The sequence below is a fragment of the Aythya fuligula genome, chromosome 16 (genome assembly GCF_009819795.1).
Source record: "Aythya fuligula isolate bAytFul2 chromosome 16, bAytFul2.pri, whole genome shotgun sequence".
NCBI classification, from domain to species: domain Eukaryota; kingdom Metazoa; phylum Chordata; class Aves; order Anseriformes; family Anatidae; genus Aythya; species Aythya fuligula.
Window position 1 is genome coordinate 6,898,405 of NC_045574.1, and position 21,171 is coordinate 6,919,575.

The following is a 21,171-nucleotide window of genomic DNA, read 5'->3' on the forward strand; positions in this document are numbered from 1 at the left end:
CACTACAACGGGAAACCAAAACAAGGCACCCTGCAGCTATATGACCTCTCATTCAGATGGAAGACCAGCACCACAAGGGCAGGTGTGGCGGCAGACTTGCCTTAGCTATGCCATTAAGGAATACTTTTAGGTAGGGGCTGGGCAGAAGAACACAGCAGCCAGAGAAAGGCCAGCAATGCTACCAACTATCTCCAAAAGTCCTGACTTTTGCTATGTATTTTTTGGTTCCAGCTCCTGAGGATCACTTCAGAAAATGAAATGTGTGTTCCTGAAAGGCTCAGGCACCAGAAGGAGGTAAGATACAACCCAACAGCAGTTTTAAAACATTTGAGATTAAACAGATATAGGAATTGCTGGGATGTACTCCTTGCTGGGGATTTGCAGAAGGTCAGACTAGACTGTTATGTTATCCTATTTGGTCTTAACATCTTTGAATGATCCTTAAACAGAGGAAGAAAATGCGTATCTAAATATGACTGCCAAAATATAAATTTACTGTGAGACTGATGACAATAAGAAGTGGACACATACTCAATGTGACAAAAGCTCAAATGGGGGAACATCCTCTGACTGCCACCTGCTGCTTTTGGCTAGAAAGGGAAACAATGACAGTGCCAGTGACAGATGCCACAGAAGATTTTGAATATTAAGAAATAATGTCTCTGACTGAGGGAAGGAGGCACTCAAGAGCAGCTCCAGAGATGTCCATGGCTTGCCTTGAGCTCCAGACCCCAGGCAGCGAACAAAGGGACCTGAGTGCTGGACTGCAGCAGCCCAAATTCCAGCCACACTCCCTCAGCTACAGGTCTGAGCAGGATCCAGAGCTTAAGCTTTAGAAGTTATTAAAGTCTGAAATAAACCATTTGTCTCGCAGTGGGAATGATTAATGATGAGAATTCGTATTACCAGTGCTTTTCACAACTAATTTATTAAGTTTCCTTTTTAGCATTACCTCACACTAGGAGGCTGCTCAAAGTTCATTATTAATTCCCTTGAAAAAAAATAGAAGTGATTTAAACTGGAGACTGACAACAAAGAATACATCTGTGAAATCTTTTCAATATATGTATTTTTTTATTCAGGTCTGGCAGAACACAGAGCAGCAGGGTATCTGCTACTTACATTCTGCCCTCTGTACAAGCAGAGGCTAGAAACATCCCCTCAGAGCTTTCAGTTTAAGGACACTCAGGTCCTCACTTACCTAAGGCAGAGAAACCTGCCACTGCTACTTCACTGTGGGGTGGAGGACGGGCAGATTACTCAGATGGGGTTTCCCTGTTTCAGTGAAACAGTAGCTACAGATCAATTACTTGAGTCATCTTTGCTAAGGCTTGCAGAAAAGAACTGCAGAATGTTCCTGGGGTAACACATCACAGCTATTGACTATGAAGAGATTAAAGTAGGTATTTTGTTGTCTTGCTCTTTGCAACAGCTGCCCTCAAATTTCTACACATTACTAAAACAACAACACAAACTATGCCTAAAAGCTAAGGAAAAAAATGTAAGATGGTGAAGCATTGCCATCTGGTAATTCTTATCATTACAGTACCACAGACCTTAACGCAGTTGGTATGTAAGTACTTACCACCTCCTCTCTGTGCAAGATTATTTTGGAAATAGTAGGGCTGAAGGAGACGGCTGCGTGGGAAGCAAGCCTAAATCAGATTCAAAGCAACATCTTGAACTAAATTATTCATTTCCATACAGAGCAGAAATTTATTAATAGAAAACACAATATCATCTATGCATGCAGGCTACGGTTTCTAGTACTTTGTGTAACTGGATTAAATCTTAAATTAGAGAAATGCTGGGTGAGAACCAAGAGCAGCAGCAGAACAGGGTGTGTAATCTGGTTACATAAACATGAAGGCATCAGGGGACAAAGGTGGTGCTGGGCTATCCCCAATCTACTATTTTATATACAAACAAGCTTTTGTGAACTGCTGTTGCAAGGCACATGATGCTGAAGGACAGACCTACGTGTCTGTAACCCTTTCTAATGCCCTGTCTGCCCAGAGAGAAATGGAAAGTCATCTCCAAAACAGATCCTGCCAGATAACAGCTCTGCAGTCAAATGAACTGACATCCAGTGACCTATAACAGGAGTACAGCTGATGAGCTGGGTGTGTTCCCAAATCAGAGAACGCAAGCTCTTAAAACCACACAATAATTGAGAGTGATAAAAACTAAACAACTAATGAGAATATCTACAAGTCAGGAAAGGAGCAAAGGCAGGATTGTGCTTTTCCATCTCCTGCCCTGCCTGTGTTACATGAAGCAGCTGAAGCCACAACTTTCTTGTCCTCCAGTAATGTATCCAGTGTCATGAGCAAGGAACCCAGCAGTGCTTCTTTCTCCTTGCTCCAAGGGTAAATGCCCCCTTCCCCAGATAATGTAGGAAACTGGAACTGCCAGATCAGTAATAGCTCAAAGTGAATTAGATAACCTGGAGGTCAGCTCTAGTAAGCCCAAGCCTTGTTCCCAGAACTTCACACCATGGTTTTGTGTCAGTGGAGCAGCAGCTTGCAGCCTTCCCCGGGGGCTGCAAACAGACGAGGTCGATGCCTCCATCCCCTGAGCAGTGAGCTCCAGGTGCCACATCCAGTAGACATATGGCCCTTGTAAACATTAAACCTACACAAAGAAGACCTACATATGCTAATACAAAAGGCTAGTCTAAAACAATTTTGCGCGACCACAGACCATCTTAAACCCCTAAAGGCAACCTGGATGATGAACCAGGGGCTGCACTTCCAGCCGCTACAGGTGAGATGTGCCAAACCACATTGCCATGCCTTGCTCAAAACAAGGAACATCTTAACATCTTCTGAAGAGAAGAATGCAGGGACGTGCTCTGCATCTCCAAATCTTCAACGTCCCCACCCACTAACTAGAACTGTGTCTAACAGTGTTCAGTTGTAAATAGCATTGCAATTAGCTGCTCTGAAACACCATTAAAGGGTGTTTCATAAGGGATGGAAACAGATCAATCACTGTGAGTGGAAAACATCATTCATTAGTCTTAAGACAGGAAAGAGGCAAATCCCTTTTTCAACCTAAGGTGCATACATTGCCTTTGCTGTAAGAATTCATTGACAGAACAAAAATAAAACCCACAGGAACTTCAAATACCTTGTCTGCATAATCAGCCTCTTTAGTACACTGTTGTCGCAAGTGTACAGAAAGCAAAAATAATGTTTAAGTAAATCCCATGGAAGGATCACAATCATACATTTCAAAATTAAAATTATGCTTAAGTCAAAGTCTAGCTAGCAAAACCTCTCCAGAATTCAATACTGCAGCATTACATAAAAAGGGAATTTTTAGATGGAAAGCCAGCGATGGGAGGAATCAGAGAAAAGCTTCCCAGGAAATAAGATTTATTTTGTTTTGGATATATCTATTTTATTTTCATCATTTTTAGCTTTATACTTTTTGTTGTAGACATGTCAACAGAAGTCAATAATAGTATTTTGTTGATGGGGCTAACTAAAAATAAATAGGGGAAGCTTCTAATTTAGTAGGCATAAAAAAAACTTTCTTGCTAGATGAAAACATCTTCTGTATTGTAATTAATTTCAGACTAGCACATTGAACAAGAGAACAAAAGAACTCGTTGTACAGATCTGGAACACAATGGTCTTCAATATCCTACAGAAGAGATTTCGATGCTGGTGAGAACAGCTCCCCTGGGATTTGTACAGAGAAAGCAAACCCTTCCTCAAAGTGCTGAAGTTGCGTATTATTTCATTGCAACATACAGGACATGCTTTAAAACATCTTGTATTCAAGGCTGCTGTGTAGCAATCACAAGCTGGCTTTAATGATTTCATTAGAAAATGAAACCAGTTTCCACGTAACATCCATGACATCAGCAAATACCCATGATGTGATATTTCCAATAACCTCTCAAATGCAGAAGACCATCTCTTACGGCACAGCAAGCAAAAGTAAAGCAAAGAGACTGGACAAAGATAGGAAAACTTCTAATAAACAAGATTGAAAAGATTAAAACATGTACTTACGGAAACACTTCACCAAAATTACATTAGCAGAAACGTGTTTATTGAAAAATTGTACTTTCCAATACAGAAAAGTGGCAAAAAAATCCTCAGTGGGCTCTGTTGTTAACAAGGAAGTTTTAATTTCTTTCCCCTGTGGATTTATGCCTGCCTCGTCTCTTCTGTTTCAGCTGAACTTTGCATGTCCTGGATTTACTTATCCCCACTTCTTTCATAACTTCTGAGCTTTCTACAAATATTCTGCCAAATCCCAACCACCTCTCCACACTCCAGGTCCTCTGAGGTGGTTCTGTGTGGTGTGTGCTGGAGAGCAAAGCACTCCTCTCCCTTCCCACAGGTGGGAGGCAGCAGAGGGGAGGCACTAGCTAGGGATCATACTGAATGGTAGCTCGTGTCAGAATGAAACATAACAAAGACTTAATTGGATAGTTTACAAATATACCTATATATGCCTTCACTGCTTTTTAAGCAGAACATCTTATAAAAGGGGAGAGTCTTAGGCTAACTCTGAACACCTCAAAGCAGCTGAAGAAGGTCTGCAGATAATAAAAGCACAAGCACAGCTCTATTAACTGTGTAGGTCACCATACCATCTGTCTACCAGCAAACCAGACCATTTAATCCACCATCTGCCTGCTAACATTAGAAGAAGTCAAGCCTAGATTTCATTAGGATTCAAATAGCTTTTAAGCAAAATGTAGGTCGCAGATTTAGGTTAATACATTTTATTTCTGAGAATAGCCTAGATTCATATCGATAAAGATCCCTAAGCCACCATGCTAGCTTTCCTGTTTATGAAGATTGCAATTGGTTATCAGATTACTTTGGGGTTATTTTAATTGATGCCCAGGCAATCTGTTATTTGTCAGGGTTAACTGTGCTTGCTTGCAGATAAACAATACAAGAAAATCAGGGCACCTGCATCTGAAAGCTATTATGATGCAGCCAGGCTAAAAGCTTCTTTGTTATCACATAAACCCAGAGTAACTAACTTCAGAAGCAGGAGTATGTTTGCTGTGTTAACTTTACTCAGATCTGGTCCTGGGAAGCAATTTTAAGTCTCAAACACAAATAAGTAAAACTGGATCAGTTCCACAGGGGTCTGAATGTGTCAGCCAGCCATGCTTTACTAGATCAAAAAGCAAGCAGTAATTTTTGCACAGACAAAAGCTCGACTTCCAAGTTCTTCTTCCAAGTCTGTTAGCAAATGAGACATAAAATCCAAGGAGCCATCCCTCCATCTATGTGCTCCAACAGATTTCAGAGCTCACTCAGCCCTTGGTGACATTTTAAAGGTTGGCCAGGCAGGCCAGGCCAGGACTTCTCTGAATCCACACCATATAGGCAAAGTGGAGGAAGGTGAGGCTGGGACATCTGCAGTTGCAAGAGAGGCTATGCAACTTATTGGTGAAAAAATAAAAAATAAAATAAAATAAAAAACCCACAAACTAAATGAATTACCAAGTGGGCTCCTGGAAGGAACATCTCATCTCCTGCCCAACTGTTGCCATGGCCACCAGCTCAATGCTGATCTAAATTGAAGCAGGGAGAAGCAACATGCACATCTTTCCCCGGCTCAGTGCTCCCAAGCCCCTTTCCACAGCTGCAGGCTGCCCTGGCAGCTCCTCCAACGGCACCGGGCACGTGCAAGTCGATGGCTGCTGCTTGTTCCTCTGGGGCTCCCACTGCACACATCTAACGTGACTTCAGATTTGGAGCACTCTTTAAACAAGGGTGCAGCGAGGCTCTGCTTGTGCAGAGAAAGCATAGAGGAAGAAGAAAGGAGCAGAAACGATGCACGGCTCCATTGTGGAGACTCCTTCCTAACCCCCCATTACCTCTCAAGGCAGCTGCAAACCCAGAGCTTTGCCATCGAATTTGCAGTAAAGGCTAATGTGCTCAGATTCTTCAGATTCTTAGGCATTGTATTCATATTCTTTCAGAGCAGACAGGCTTCAGTACAGAAGAGCCTGTGAAGCACTCACCCAAAGCCATTGCACCTATTCTACCCTTTGCCCCATCCTACTTGGGAGCACTCTGAACCTCTGCAGAGATGGAAAAGATGCAGAAAGAAAGACGGCGACAAGATGGTATAGGGAGGTGTCTTTCAAACCCATTATCTACCTTTCTTAAACCAGAAAAATTACTCTAACACTGCTGCCACTTCTGAGATGGCAAACTTAAGTGACAACAAGGTAAGATTGGTAATTTTTGTATTTATAGACTTTAAGATAACATTAAAAGTCACAAGGAATCATGCTAGAGCAGTACAGTGACGTGCATGCCTAGATGGGGTGTACTTTCAGTGTCCTACATCAAGAGATGGGAAAAATACAAACTGTCTTCTTAAGACCATATTTTTTATTTTCCTGTTCTTCACAAGCTTGTAGAAGGTCTTCTGGAATTGTCTACATTGACAGACTTATTAAAAAGATCCCATGTGGTGTTGACAGATCTACCCCCTAGCTGCACCACTGGGGTAACACAGCTGTGAGCACCTCTCCTGTGCTATGCAAACATTACAGGCACAGAAGCCTCCTGCAGCTGAAGAGAAGGGAAAAGATACGGGCTGCAGATCAGCATGCTGAGTGGGAAGTCAGCAAGGTAATCTGGCATGGTAAATGGAGACTGTGCTTTATAAAACCCACCACATAATCTCAGTGCTGTGCTCTGCCTAACAAAGAATGTGTCCTCTGTCTTGGAGGCTTGTGGTGCAACTGCTCCTCTGAAAGGATTATTCCTATAGCAACCAGAGTGCTTGTCTCCACACTACTCTGAGATGGAAAATCTCCCAGAAAATGACCACAGCTTTGCCATGATCCAGGCCCAGCAGAGCACAGGTGCTGTATTTGGGGCAGCAGCAACACCTGGTGATTTCCATTTCCTCACAACACAAATACACAGAGCATGCAGACTCCTTTTTTTCCTAGTCAGTGAACCAGATGGGATGTGACAGAGCTGCAGTTATTCAGCAGATCACATCTCACCAACAAACTGCCTTTCAGGAGACCAGCCAATCTGCGGCCTGCTGTAGAGCCTTGGCAGAGAGCAGTCTGCACCTCACAGCACACAACGACATGCTCTGGTGAAAGGGCACTTTCTGTCAAATGGACATATTCAAGCACCTATTGATTAAACCTTCAAAGAAGTTAAAACGAACATACAGTTTTTCATTTCTGTCAGCATTACTGATAGGCCACAAGGAGGCTACCCGCAGATCCTTGGCTCCTTCACACATCTTACCTGACAATCGAAGTCCTGGAAGTTGCGAGCCGCATTCTGTGAATAAAAAAACAAAACAGAAAATAGACTTCAGCACAGTATCCCAAAACACGGACCAACACTACCATGAAGGGTCACCTCAGAAACCTCTCCTTCAGCATGGTCTGGCCAGACTAAAAACAAATGTGAGACTCCCACAAGAGAACTCCATGCAAGTTTTGCCCATCACTATTCAGTGAGTCCTCTGGGGACTGCCCCAAGGTGAGCATCTGGGCACTCAGATGAGGGTTGAGAGCACTGGAGCAGGAACAGATACAACCCAAGAGAAACCCTGACCAAAGGCAGGCTGGTTATGAGGTTGGTTTTTGCCTGGTCCTGGTGCCCCTTAATAATTCAAATTTAAAACTCTTTAGAGGATTGCCACTAGAATCACAGGTAATGAGTGCAAGAACACAAGCTTTGTGGTCAGCTAATCTACAGCAGCTGTTGTTTGCATTGTTTCATCTCATGGCAAACGCAGTGTTGCTGCTGAAACCGGAACGCATGGGAACAGGAGTAAACAACCCAAAGCAGACTTTTCTCAGATGGTGTCACCACCCATACATGTGAGTATACATTTGGTGTACTGCAAGATTTAAATTCTGCAGTAAGTTGTCTGTTCGTGTGCCTGCAAAGCTTCATGAGACCCAGGCTTTGATCAGTGGGGAGGCTACACTTCGGAGTGCTGCACAAGGCTGGGCAAATTATCCAAGTCAGCATAATATCTTACACGTTATAGGCATAGCACCTTAGTGCTAAAATTACAACTAGGACCATATATGAGCAACACAAGTACCCTAAATACTGGCTGAGTACCCTAACTCCCCTCCACATGTAAACAAATGGCCCTGTTTTCCTCTCCCCAGCTTTGTCAGTTAGGAAGAACACAGGTTACTAACTACATTCTTCAGTTTGTGATGTTCAAATTTTGGATATCTGCAAATCTGATGTTAGAATCCCCAGGTATTAAGTACTGAACTGTGTTAGATATTTTGAACATAATGTGGCACAAAGCATCAGATCCTCAGGATGGAGGAAAAGGAAATATAAATCAGCCCTCTCGTTTCAGTTTGAAATTCTAAATTAGCTGAGATTTCCGACAGCCTCGTCTAATGAACTGAAGGCTGATCTGAATATCTGCTAAGAAAAGTGGAATTCTTGGGGGTGCAGCAAATCAAAGAATGAAAGCCTGTAACTGTATTGCTTGTTGTCCAAGTACACCAAGATGCACAAGTAGCAGTATTGCTGACGTGTCCTGCCTCCTGGATAGTTGATTTTAACACATCAAAATCTGACTTTAAAGCATTGATCTATTAATTTTCTCAACTTTCTCAAGTCTAAGATGAAGACACATCTTCCATTTCTCTGAAGACGTCATGTCTGTACCTCAAAGGCAAAGCACTAGCTGGAATTGTGAAAGGATATTCCTTAGGCTGAATTGGAACCTCCCGAATTAAGTTGTTGCGTTTCAGTGACTCTTCACTGAGGCTATATTAATAGGAGTCAAAGTTGCCAGAATACTAAGCAATGAGAAGTAGTAGAAAAGTTTTGAATGAAAATTAACATAATGCAGCACTCTTGGTTTTGTTTTGCAAACCATATTTGCTGAATAGTTGTTACTACTGTAACTGTTAGCCTGAAGATACTGGAACTACAGGTTAAGATGTAAAAACCATACACTATCCCATTTTGGCAGCAAATTTACACAACCACCATTCAGGATCTCTAAACATCCAGCAAGAGCAGGAACTGATAAGAACCTGAATAATAAGTAAGTTTTCTATCATATTACAGACAGTATTCTCTTCTTCTCTCTTTCAGCTAACTACAAACATTTTAAGTTGATTTTCTATCCCAGTATAAAGGCACTGTACTTTAGTGAGCCTGAAAAAGGTAAACATATATAATTTAATGAATCTTACTGCCCTGGACTTTCTATTAGACTTAATTTACACGCAAATGTCACAGTGTATTCTTTAAAAGTCAGGCTCGTAGATTTTTGCTGACTTAGATCTGAGACAAAACAAAGCCAGGGCTCAGTGGTCCCCAGTGGCATCTCCTGGCTCACACAAAGTGACCAGGCTATGATCCATTTCCATATCCCAGTCATTTCCACTGTTGGAGCATTAAGATGCCAGAGCTCCTTTTCTCTGTACAGCAGTCTGAAGAGTTCATGAGCACTCACCCATTAGCAACGTAAGAGTTTTACTGTGCTATTTCTGGCCATTAATCCCTGCTGGTTCATGAAATCCTCTCTCTAAATTGGGTTGGTCAGTAAAAATATTAGTGAACCGCCAGCTCAATACTTCTTGGATGCTGATACACTGCACAGAACAGCACATTAGGGCACTGCACCCATGAGCTCCACAAACAACGTTTAAGAAGCACATCCACATTACCTAAAATCTGACTTTGTTAGTCATTTTGTTATGAAACACTTCAATGCTTCCTACTTAGGTTGTTTCAACTAACCAAGGGAAACCTCCCTTCTTGAACTCGGACACACACATGCAATCCTAGGAGAATCCTAGGAGAACATAAGCAATAGCATTATGGAACAGAAACTGTTTTCAATGTCTTTCTGGATTTTCATCTGCTGGTCTACACTTCTGTTGTTCTTCCAAGGATCACTCTCCCTGGAAAGATTTTAAAACGTTATGTTCAAGCTATGGTGGAACCTAGTAGTCAGCACTAGATTATAAGAATAGGCAGCTGGATTGTAGATTTCAGCTATATTTATAGATTTCTGAGATATTAAACAGGTCTGCTAGCACACTGAAGAAATTGGCAAAAACTAAGCAGCACAGACTAAAATGTAGCAGAATTTCAGACATTTCACTCGTCTTGGGTGGAAGTCTGCAGTCATAGAAGCATAGAATATCCCAAGTTGGAAGGGACCCATAAGGATCATTGAGTCCAACTCCTGGCACCACACAGGTCTACCCAAAATTTTAGACCATGTGACTAAGTGCACAGTCCAGACGCTTCTTAAATTCAGACAGGCTCGGTGCAGTGACTACCTCCCTGGGGAGCCTGTTCCAGTGTGCGACCACCCTCTTGGTGAAGAACCTCTTCTTGATGTCCAGCCTAAACCTCCCCTGCCTCAGCTTAACACCGTTCCCGTGGTGTTAAGTCTATACAGTCCAGTCTCCTGTGTGTACACAACGAGTGGCCAAAGTAAGGTTCTCATTCAGAAGCTACCATATCCTTTGGCAGAACAAACTGGTTCTTGAAATCAGATATTAAGCAGCAAAACACTGCTTCACATACCATGAGACTCTTTGACTTGGCTGTGAGATATGGAAAGTGACCAAAAATCATTGGTCAGAATCACAATGTTCAGACACAAGATACTCAGCCTTCTTGGGATGGTCCACAATGACTTAGGAACTCAAAGCAATAGCAGAACAAAGGTAGGCTTGTGCTTTCCTAAAGCCCAGATGGCTCTCCTCCAGTCCACAGAAGATAGAGTGAAAGGATTAACCAGCTGCTGCAATGCAATGATTTTCCAAAGTCTCAGTACCACATGAATCAGAACTGCTCTGACTAGACTCCGCAGATAGTAATAAAAAAGGCTCACCATCAATAAATCCAGTAAGTCCTCATTTGCATTTAGGGCTCAAAACAAAGATGTATAATTTGGAAAGAAAAAAGACTTTAAATAAAAGTTAATTTAAAAAAAAGTGATACCAGGCAAGGTTTCTCTAACAAGCTTGAGCTTTCATATCAGAGCTTCTACAGCTCAGCTGTATCAGGAATGGCGTCACCTTTCCATTTTCTGACCTGCCTTTGTAAAACCCCAGTACAGGAATGATGCAGTTTGCCTGAGACTCCAACTTCCTTGAACTGTGGTCTTTCTTTTCCTAAGGCTTTGGAAGGGTACGTGATGGTGGATCACTAGAGCTGGGGAAGCAATTCATGTTTTTCCATACTTAAGGTACTTCAAGCTGTAAACAGACAATCGGGGATCCTTGCCAGACACAAAGTCAGCTGGAACACACCTGTGAGAGCAAAGGAGCAGCTAGTATTACCTTATCATTCAGAAGTGGTTTGATCTCTGTCAATTGAACATCCTGTAGTTCATCCATGGTGGCGTAAGCAGTGTCACTTAACACTCACAGCAGCAAAGGAGCAATTCTGAAACAAAGGCATATGTTTAGAAACAGAATTATGAAAGACGTTAGCCAAAAGAAAGCTTTAAGGTCTTTTCATTAGACTTGCATATGCCCAAACTGAAACCTGAAAGCAGCTGGTTCTCAGTTCGACATAAAGTACCTGTAACAGGAGAATGCAAACAGCCACGTTCACACTCAGTGTCTCATTTTGCTATGCCTCACCTTGTACATTGTCTTGCCCACTGAAAACTGTCCCTGAAAGCTCATGCCTTTCTATTCAGAAAGGCTGGGTCCATTTCCATGCGTTGCTGGTACTCCAGCCATAGTCTGCCTGGAAATGACTGGATCAGCAGAATGATAAAACTGCTCATGAGCACTGACACTGCCAGAGCATTTTATGAAGGACTGATGGTGCAGATCACGTCACTGATTAGGAAAGCTGTACATATTACTGAAGATGAAATAAAAAAAAAAAGTCATGGGCATAAGCAGGGACAGGAATAGGCACATGGTGGGCTTCCTGGATGTTAGCTGTGTGCTAACATCCAGAAAAAGTCTTAGGTGCCACCACAAATCAAATTCTCTTTGCAAGATAACATACTGCTGCTAACCACGGAAGAAAAAGGTGGAAAACGAGTACTGCAACTGTGCTCTAAAGCCACTGTAACTCCACACAGACACTGCCCAGAAAGGAGCGCTTCTCCTCACACCAAGAGATGTGCAGGGCTGTGAATTCTTTTCATTCCCTTTTGTGCCAGAATTAATATTGGTGTGGCTGAAGCCAGTCTCACAGAATACAGATCATTATGCCTTTTCCCTCTGAAAATCACCCATAGCAACACCTGTCTCTTTTAGCTCCTTTGGCTCAGTTGTCTTGTTCTCTTTTTTCTAGAAAACATATCAGTTCTGAGACTACCAACAAACCAGCTGATTTGCGGGTAACGTTTCCTTTATCCCACATTGAACTTTCAATTGGAAGAACAGTAAAAATAGCTATATGGATGGACTGTAGCTCCCAGAGGAAGTTTAGTTCCTGTAATTCTTGTGAGGAGTTATGAAGATCAAAAATATTTTATTATAACAACATCCATGCACTCTGGAATTGATGAAGAGCTCAACATATACCCGGTTCTCCCCAAAATTCAGGGCAAGAATCCCATTACTTTACAGACACCAAAGGAGTTTCAAACAACCATCACAAAGCCCCAGGATGCTCCCTGCATAAATCTGCCCTGGGATCATTTGTTGCTGCTACAAGCATGCTACCTGAAGAGCTTATGGTCTAGAGAGACATTTTGTAAATCACATGCACTACTTTGTTAATCATTTGTTACAATAAAAAGCTAAGAAGATGTTCAAAGCAAAAATTATTAAATGCTTTTATCTCATCAACCTGTTTCATACTTGGTCTTTAGATGTGACTGTAGTGCACCCAGTAAACAGCATCACACTGAAACTGATCTGATGCTTATCTTCCTGGTCCACTATTGCTCCATGTATTTTTTGTGAAAGTAGGGTCTCTTGGGGCTAAAACAGGGGATTACTGTGCTCCTGCTGTGTTGTACCAACACTGCACATTGCTCCTCTGTAAAAACAAGCTGGGCAGTAGTAAGAAGGGATGTTGTTTTGGACGCTGGGCTCAGAATTTGGTGAAACTTCCTTGAGAGACAAGAGACAACCTTCCTTAGCATCAACCAGGCTCAAATAATTGCAAAAACTCCTGCAGGGGAGCATTCTGGAGGAGTCAGAGAGACTCTGCAATGAGTCCACAGCACAGTCAGCCTGGCAGACTATGGCTCAGAGCAGGCTGTTCCCCCAGGCTGCAGGAGCAAAGGCAGGACCTCCTGCAGGGCCAGAGGGGACTGAATGCTGAGGTGACCCATAAGGGAACTAAAATTACCAACTGAGACTGAAATCCTACAGAAAGATTAAATTTGCACAGCCACAAATGGCAAGATGGTTGATTTCATGTCTAATCCTTTTTATTCTAATCTGTTCACCCAGCAAATTGGAGCTTTCTTCTGCTTTCCTAGAAAATCAAAGCTTTTCAAAGGCTTTTGAAGGAAAAGCTGCTGGGGGGGTCTCTGTCACTGCTTGCAAGCTGTTTTGTTTGTTTCTTTCTTTCCTTTAGATGACTGAACTTTCTGGAAAACAGCTGTCACAGCCTCAGGACTTCAATCTGAATCTGTTCAGAGGATATTCTGCAGGCAGAGGCACAGATGTTCTCCTCCTAGCGTCTTAGTGAGCTGGATGTGATTGACCTCAACCACATCTGGGTAACTGGGGTTTATAGCATGAGATCTAAGCGGCTCTATGGGATTATACACTACAACTTCACCAGGACACCATGCTATCCTAACAGCAACACAGCTTTTAGTTTGAAACATAGCAAAGTGGCACACAAAAGAGAATGGTTTGTAAGCAGAGCAACCTGGCAAAGCACTTCTCCAATGCAGAGGCAAAGGGAAGGGGAGGTATAGGAGATCTGGGCTATCCTCTGCTCCAGCCACATTAAAGTTGCCTCATAAACGACCTGAGGACACGTCTGCCCAGGAAATAAGCAATTCTCTCCCTTCACTCCTCCTGTTATTTAAAGGAACAAACATGTCATTTCATAAGCAGCATAAATATTCACAAAATACAGATGAGCTTTGCAGAAGACAGTCTACAAGCACAGTAAAAGGTTTGCCCAGAGTGATCCACATATAAATCACACATTTTTCTATAAATGTCCCAGTACCACCTACTTTGCAAGTATTCCTCTTGGTTCTATTTATATACGGCTATAAATACACTCAAATATCCCCAATTTAAACCATCCAAGGGCTTCCGACTGGAACAGATTCCATGCTCTTTGAAAACCAGTAATACAGGAACTGAGGAAAGACTTTTGGTGAATAATTAACGCACAGCCTAGAAATCCAGGTAGGACACAGCAGGCTGCAAAAAAATAAGGCAGGTGGGACACAGAAAGAAACCATCTATCTATAAATAAGATCAGAAATACGTGCTCACATGCTTACTCCAAGATAAGGGTGCTCTAAATTTACATCGCTTCAATATATAGAAAAGGAAGTTGTGATAAAGCGAAGAGCATGACTACTATCGATGTGCACCCACACTGCTAACGGCACAGCGGCTCTGCCTACGGGCATGCAGGCTCCCGTTTCCATTCAGCCGAGTTCTCGGGGTGCTGCTCCCCACAGGGTTACAAGCTGGGAGTCTGCAAGGGCTGGACGCAGCTGCTGGGCACCGCCTTGAAGGATCTCTCCACGTGCTCTAGGAAATCCACGCAACAAAATTTTGTAGGCAGAGGGTGAAAATTCACGTTCGTTCATCTTAACATGACTACAGCTTCTGATTTATTAACTCGATAACCTGTTACACTCCTACTTTGTATGCTAACCATGCTGAGGGAAAATTGTACAAGACAGCTATCAAGCTCTGATACAAAACATGGCATTAAATACACCTAAACATTCGCTCCCTTGTTTGCATCTAGCAAAGGCTGGCTGGAAAATCTCCTCTCCAGGGACTGACTACACTTACAGTCACGATGAACTGGATCAGGTTTCCAAGAACGGCGCTCTGACACAGCCACCCACTCCTTACAAGACAGAAGGCAGGAACACTGCTCCTGAGGGCGCAGAGGAAGACTAGAGCAAACCCCAACTTGCAGCCAGTGCCTGAACTAAGGTAAACCACTCGTGTTCCTCATGTTCACAGCTCAGCTATTTATTTAGCTGTGTGTGTTGCACAGCTTTTTACTACATTTTGTTCCTTTCTCTGGTGAGGTGACTCCTGCCCACGCCTCTCTCTGTCGTGTACGCCCTGGAAGACAAGCTGTATGGCAAGGCTTCTCAGCTTGGGCAGGCAGACCTGTCTTGGCATACTGATCCTAAGTAATGTAGGTTTCACTGAGGGCCTCTGAGGCCTTTGAGTGGTCCTGTTATGTTTCTCGTCAGTCCTTTATAAGCCTCACAACAGCAGTGTGCTTCCTAACCACCTGCACAGGCCGCTCCGTTCATTCTCTGTACCGAAATGCTGGCTGACATGGTAAACTTTCAGCAAAACAGGCAAGGGGGCCAAATTCACTTTCAAAATATTTTCCTAGGTTGCTCACTTTCTGTTTCAGCTCATGTATTTTTGGGAATGCACCACACGGTGCTCCACCTCCAAGCCAAACTGTGAGCCTGTGGAGAGAAATCATGTTCTGTTTCAGCATCACCGTGCCAGCTCCTGCACATTAATTTTGGAAAAAGCATCCAATTTCTAACTACAAGGAGTGTCACACTGCCACGTGCATATCTAAGCTCAGCTAGCAAACATCATCCTTAGTCACCACTGGAATTTGTAGGCATTGAATAGGGCTGATTAAGCAAAAATGCAAGAAAAAGTCCTCAAACTGCTTTGGGTTACCTGGACCAGTGCCGATAAAGCTGCTGAAACTACACTGAGCTCCCCTACACAGTACAGTCCCAAAAGCTGTAAAGTGCAGACACACAGGGAATGAACTGGAATGCCAGATTACTGCTGTGAAAATGATGCAGATTACTGACTCCAGATGAGCCTTTTCTGCTCATGGTATATCTCTCAAAAGCTTTGCGGCATTTCCCTTTATAAGCTGTTCCTCTCATCAGAGATGAAATAAGCAGAAGCTATTGCTACCCACAGATACGTCTTGTGCAGGTAAGATCTCATGTTGCAGTGATCTTGAGACAGCAGGAAACTGCAAATCTCAACTGTATGATTTTTCCACATCCCTTTTTTCCTTCAGTGGAACCACTCTGTAACACAATCCCCACGTTATCCAGCAGTTTACAGAACTCAAACTAAAGCACAGAGACATTTTCACCCGTTCTGCGGTTAAGGACATATTTGTCCTCCAGCTTTTTGTCTTACTTCATTCAAACTGGAATCAGTGGAAGTTGGCCATCAGAAAATCATACACTAAATAATCGTGCCTACTGAATATAAGAACACAGATGCACATGGAAGTCAGATTTAATTCTCAGGTTGCAGTTTCATTATTCTAACATGCTCTGATTGCAGTCCTTTTGCAAAAGTGGCATTCATAGGATTGATGCAAATTTTCAGAGCATGTACACTTCATATGAAGAATAAATTGCTAAATCTAGATTTTTATTCTATGCTTCTCTCCCTCCTACCTTGTATGAATTAAATGCTTCTTTCCCTTTCCCCATATAGCACTGCTACTTGGAGCTCCCCTGAACAAGCTCTTCAGCTCGGCTTACTGCCCAGCCTGCACCACCTGATGGACAATCTCTTCTCCACCATCCGTGGCATTCCTTCAACACTGTCACTACTGCGGTCATGCTACCCCCTCCATCATTGCCAGTCTCTGAATTATTTTCCAAGCAGAAGACACTCCTCAGTGTTTCAGAATGAATTTTAAAGTCCAGCTCCTTCTCAGGCAGCTGGCCAACACAGGAAAGACAACTCAAATTAACACAGTTAAAGCCAGTAATGGATATGGGGCAACTCAGAATCAATTCAGGATGCGATTTCATTATTCTTTTTTCATTATTCATTTAATGCATTTGAGAGCTGCTGCCAAAAGGGATACTCCTGCCCTCCCTCCCTACACCAGGCAGGAATTCCTTCCTCTTCCCCTGCACCAGGCCGATGGCCAGGCAGCAATGTGGCAAGTCAGAGCTGGCTGCTCTCTAGGCAACATTGCTTCGTGGTAGTTTGCACTTGGATCAGTGAACTGACTGAGGAAAATGCTCCTCCAGCTCATTGCGTACTACCTTTTTTCTAAATCTGTCCAGCATAAAGACTTTGTTTGAGATCCGACTGTAAGAAACTGCATTTGTTGGCAGGGCTAGTTCTTGGTTCAGTCACGGAGCCGATAAGGTTCATGGTGCTGCCAGCTGATACACGGGGAAGGGAAAGAGCACGACCGCTGTTCCAGAGGGGCCTGCACTTAGCTTCCAGACGTCACATTAATCAAGATAAAGTGCATATAGAATATAAGACAGAACTCCGTTTGCTAATCTGAGTTGCCTTGCTGCAGGGAACTCAACTTTCACTTTATGGCCTCTGAATAGGCTGCACCACTGAAGGTACATGGCGAGAGCAAAGGGAATGCAGCAACAGCTATGATCCATCCCCCTGGAAAAGTGTTCATAAAGCTCAAGTCCTGTCATCAAACAGCAGCCTTAATCGCCCTTTTGGTCTGATTTAACCTGAGTTATGAAAATGCATTTTTAATAATGGAAGAGAAACTTGAAAAGAAAAAGATTATTAACATGCTGGGAGGAACTAAAGAAAGCCTCAAAGGTGTGCAGACTAGAAAAGCGTGTATGCCATGTAAGTCTGCTTTGACAGTTGCACAGAAAATCTTTCACAGTGATGTGTAATGAGCTCTGAAGACAGCACCAAAGCCTGCAGTCTAAGTTGAGGAGCATGTACAACGTACTGAGTAGTCAAATATACAAGTAAAGTAGTTCAAGTGCTACAGCCTTTGCGGTTCTCCCTTAACACAAGTAACCAGGCCTATGCAGTAACATCTGGTACATATCAGCATGGGCATTCATGTTATAAATTCCTAACATGGATGGAAACCCTTTGATAAAACAGGTAATATTGTCTTGTTTTGGAGAGGGCTGAGAGAGAGATGGGATGCAGCCATGTAAGAACATCCTTCTTCTAGGCATAGTGAACATCTTTCCTTAGGAGCTTTGGAGGCAGCTTGTAAAGGCCTGCAGGAATACAATGCAGATGTACGATGGAAAACACCGAGCACTTTTGGGGAAAATCCTGCCAGCTCTGCGAGCTCATGGCTGTCAACCCCCACAAGGTATGTTGGCCAGGCACTGAGATGCTGCCTCCGCAGATCTCACTGGGACCTACCAAAAAAAAAAAAAAATCTGACAAGTAGAACTCAGAGTTTTAAATTTAAAACCACATTTAAAACCACATTTTTTTTACTCTTGCTGCATTTGTAAAACTTTGTAGTTTTTTTTTCCAACAGTACACTTGCTTTCTGTGACTACATGTGCAATGGGGCCAGCTCAACGGTGGGAATGAGAACCCCCAATTCAGAAGAACTACTGACAGCCCAAATATTCAAGGCTTTGGGGGTAATTAATACAATATATATGTATATGTATAATAAAGTAAGCTAAGGTGATTTCTATTAAGCTGAATTCAGCCTTGTATACCTGGGATCCAAGAAAGACATTCACAAGCAATAGTACTTGAGACCTTCATACCACACAGCTTACTAGCTTATAGTGCGTTACTTAAAAAATATTCCTTGAAGACTTTTTTTTTTTTTTTTAATACTGCATTATACAATACACCCTCAAAACCACCAAGAATCGTGGCATTTAGACTGGAAATCCATGATACCATGGATACTCCCATTACTGTAAACATCCCATTACTGTAAACAAAGCCCCAAAGAGGTTAAAATGCATAAAGACTTGTACTTCTTTCAGAAGTAGCTGAAGATGTCAAGACAAGTGATTTAGTTTCAGTATGCTGGTTCTGAAAGAAGCTGGGTCACTAGATGGGTTTCATGTGTAACCCCTCCATTTTTAGAAAGCCTCAGTTACCACAGATTCATTCCCTACAGACCAGCATGAGATGAGAAGGATGTAATGCACCTCGCAGCCGGTGAAAGATAAAGCTGACAAAATTAAATATTGCAGAGTCATTTGGGCTGGAAGGGATGGCTGGGGGTGATCCAGCACAGCCTCCTACTTCAGGCAGGAGTAATTTCAAAGCTGGATTAGATTGTTCAGGGTTTTACTGATTTGTAAAAGTGTAAGGATGCAACTGGTGCCTCTTGTCCCATCGCTGCAAACCTGAGAAGAGCCTGGTTCATCTTCTCTTCTACCTTTTCATGTAGCAGAATGAATGTACGCAATCAATGAGATTTTTGACCTGAAAACACCATAGGCCAGAATAAAAACAAAAATGCAAAACAGTGCCTGTTACAGCCAGACATCCGCAATATTTAACATTTCCCTTTCTAAAACTGTTCAATAAGTAACCAAGTCAGGTAATTTCAGCTAAAAGCCTAGGCGTAACAGAAATTCATCTCCTGGTAGATTTTTCAGGCAGATGTTAGTATGTCAAAATAACAGGTTCAGTATTAAATTGAACTTCCCCCCTTTCTGAACAATATTGAACAGTTTCCAGAGTAACAACACAAAGAGCTGCACTGGGGCTGTGTAGTGCAAGATCTGGTCTCTGATACAGCCTAAGAGCAAATGCCTAGCAAAGAGCAAAAGAACAGCACCAAGTGATATTTCTGCTTTGCTTGTACATCAAAGCGTATTTCAGACAAGCCTTAGTCTCTTTGAGATCCCCTTGAAGCTTCTTCCCCAATGCACTAAAGTTCTGCTGTTCTTTCTGAACATAGAGGATATTATCACGCTTTGTGCTGCTGAAAAACAGGTAAGGAAGGCTTCCCCATGAAACCTCTGTGGTGCCTTTCTCCCTGAAAGTCACAAAAATCATGCGCCTCTTTACCTCTTAAATACCAAAATACTCTTTTATCCCAACACCACAAAATCCACATCCAGTTTTCAGTGCAACATAATGCATGTGGACAACTAATCTCCTCCGACCCACAGCCTTGATCAGCCACCACTTTCCAGAGGTCTGCATGTTGGCCAGAGAAGGATTTTCCTAGTGCAAATCCCCTGGCAGAGCAGCATGCATTACAGCACAAACCCTGCCCTACAAAAGCCATTTCACAACACCTCCTCTAAAGGCAGGCTGATCAATACTCATCTGGAGAGAAATTATCAGATACCTACCATCTTTTAATATTACTTTAGTGTAACATTACATGCACGTTTCTCCCATGTTAACTTTTAGGCAGAAGTTACATTGAAAACACTGCTGATAGGTATCTCAGAAATAAAAGCAGAGCCCTAGTTACTGCTGGATGTCTTTTAATCCACTGTTACCAACCATCACCCATGACAGGCTTCGTACCTTATGCTTCTGGAAAGTGGCAGAAATATTTACTACATCCAGTGATGCAAAGTCACAGCCATGAGTTCTAAAGAAACACTGAAAAGAGATTTAAAATGTTCTAAAGAAAGGTACTGCCATACTGTAAGATGTAATTAGTCAGGTGTATTGTGTCATTAACAGATGCCAAAGCCAATCGGGTATATCATATTAGTTTCAGCAAACATCATGGAACCAAAGTGTAGATTATTTTCTGAGCCTCCTTCCCAGTAATTTAAGCCAAGGAGTTTTCGCTGACTGCTGGAGCGGTCTCAGAGCACACACACAGAGCATGACACAGTTATCAGATAAGCTTCTGTAATGCAATTACTCTGGATCATGTGCAATACTTAAAAAGTGAAGTGATAACCCACCTTCTTACACAACATCCCCTCACCAACCCAGGAGCCTGATTCAGCCTTAGAGCGTTGGCCTCTCCCAGGGAACGAGGGCCCCGAGGCCACAAATTCACACCACAGCTCAGCAAATGTGGCAACCCTAGCACAGCGTGGGTTAGCTAGAAACCACCACCAGACCTCGTTACCCCCACTTCTTTCAACCTCAGAATATCTTTCAGTAAAATTTGCAGATTGAGGTAATATCTTTTATTCAACTAACTGCGGGAGGAGGGTCACAAGCTTTTGAGACTGTAAGCCCTTCTCCAGATCAGGAGGAGATGTTAAAATTAAACAAGTCCCAAAGCACAACTCACCTGTCTGAATTTATGTGTACACTGATCTCCCTCTTTACAATTAAGTGAAGTAAGGTACACTGAATCA

At 42.7% G+C, this 21,171-nt stretch overlaps 1 protein-coding gene across 3 annotated transcripts in view; it reads right to left on the reverse strand.

The window, feature by feature from the left end:
• NDRG3 (NDRG family member 3) overlaps positions 1–21,171 on the reverse strand; it is a 54,182-nt gene that overhangs the window by 19,734 nt on the left and 13,277 nt on the right. For 2 of the 3 annotated variants that reach the window (XM_032198247.1, XM_032198245.1), the window contains exons 2-3: positions 11,315–11,420; positions 7,266–7,301 (exon numbers count right to left, since the gene is read on the reverse strand). In XM_032198247.1, the coding sequence (XP_032054138.1) occupies positions 7,266–7,301; positions 11,315–11,371 (93 nt within the window). In that variant the 5' untranslated portion in view covers positions 11,372–11,420. Of the gene's footprint in view, positions 1–7,265; positions 7,302–11,314; positions 11,421–13,829; positions 13,853–21,171 lie in introns of those variants that run through there. The other variant, XM_032198246.1, reaches the window with a different exon arrangement.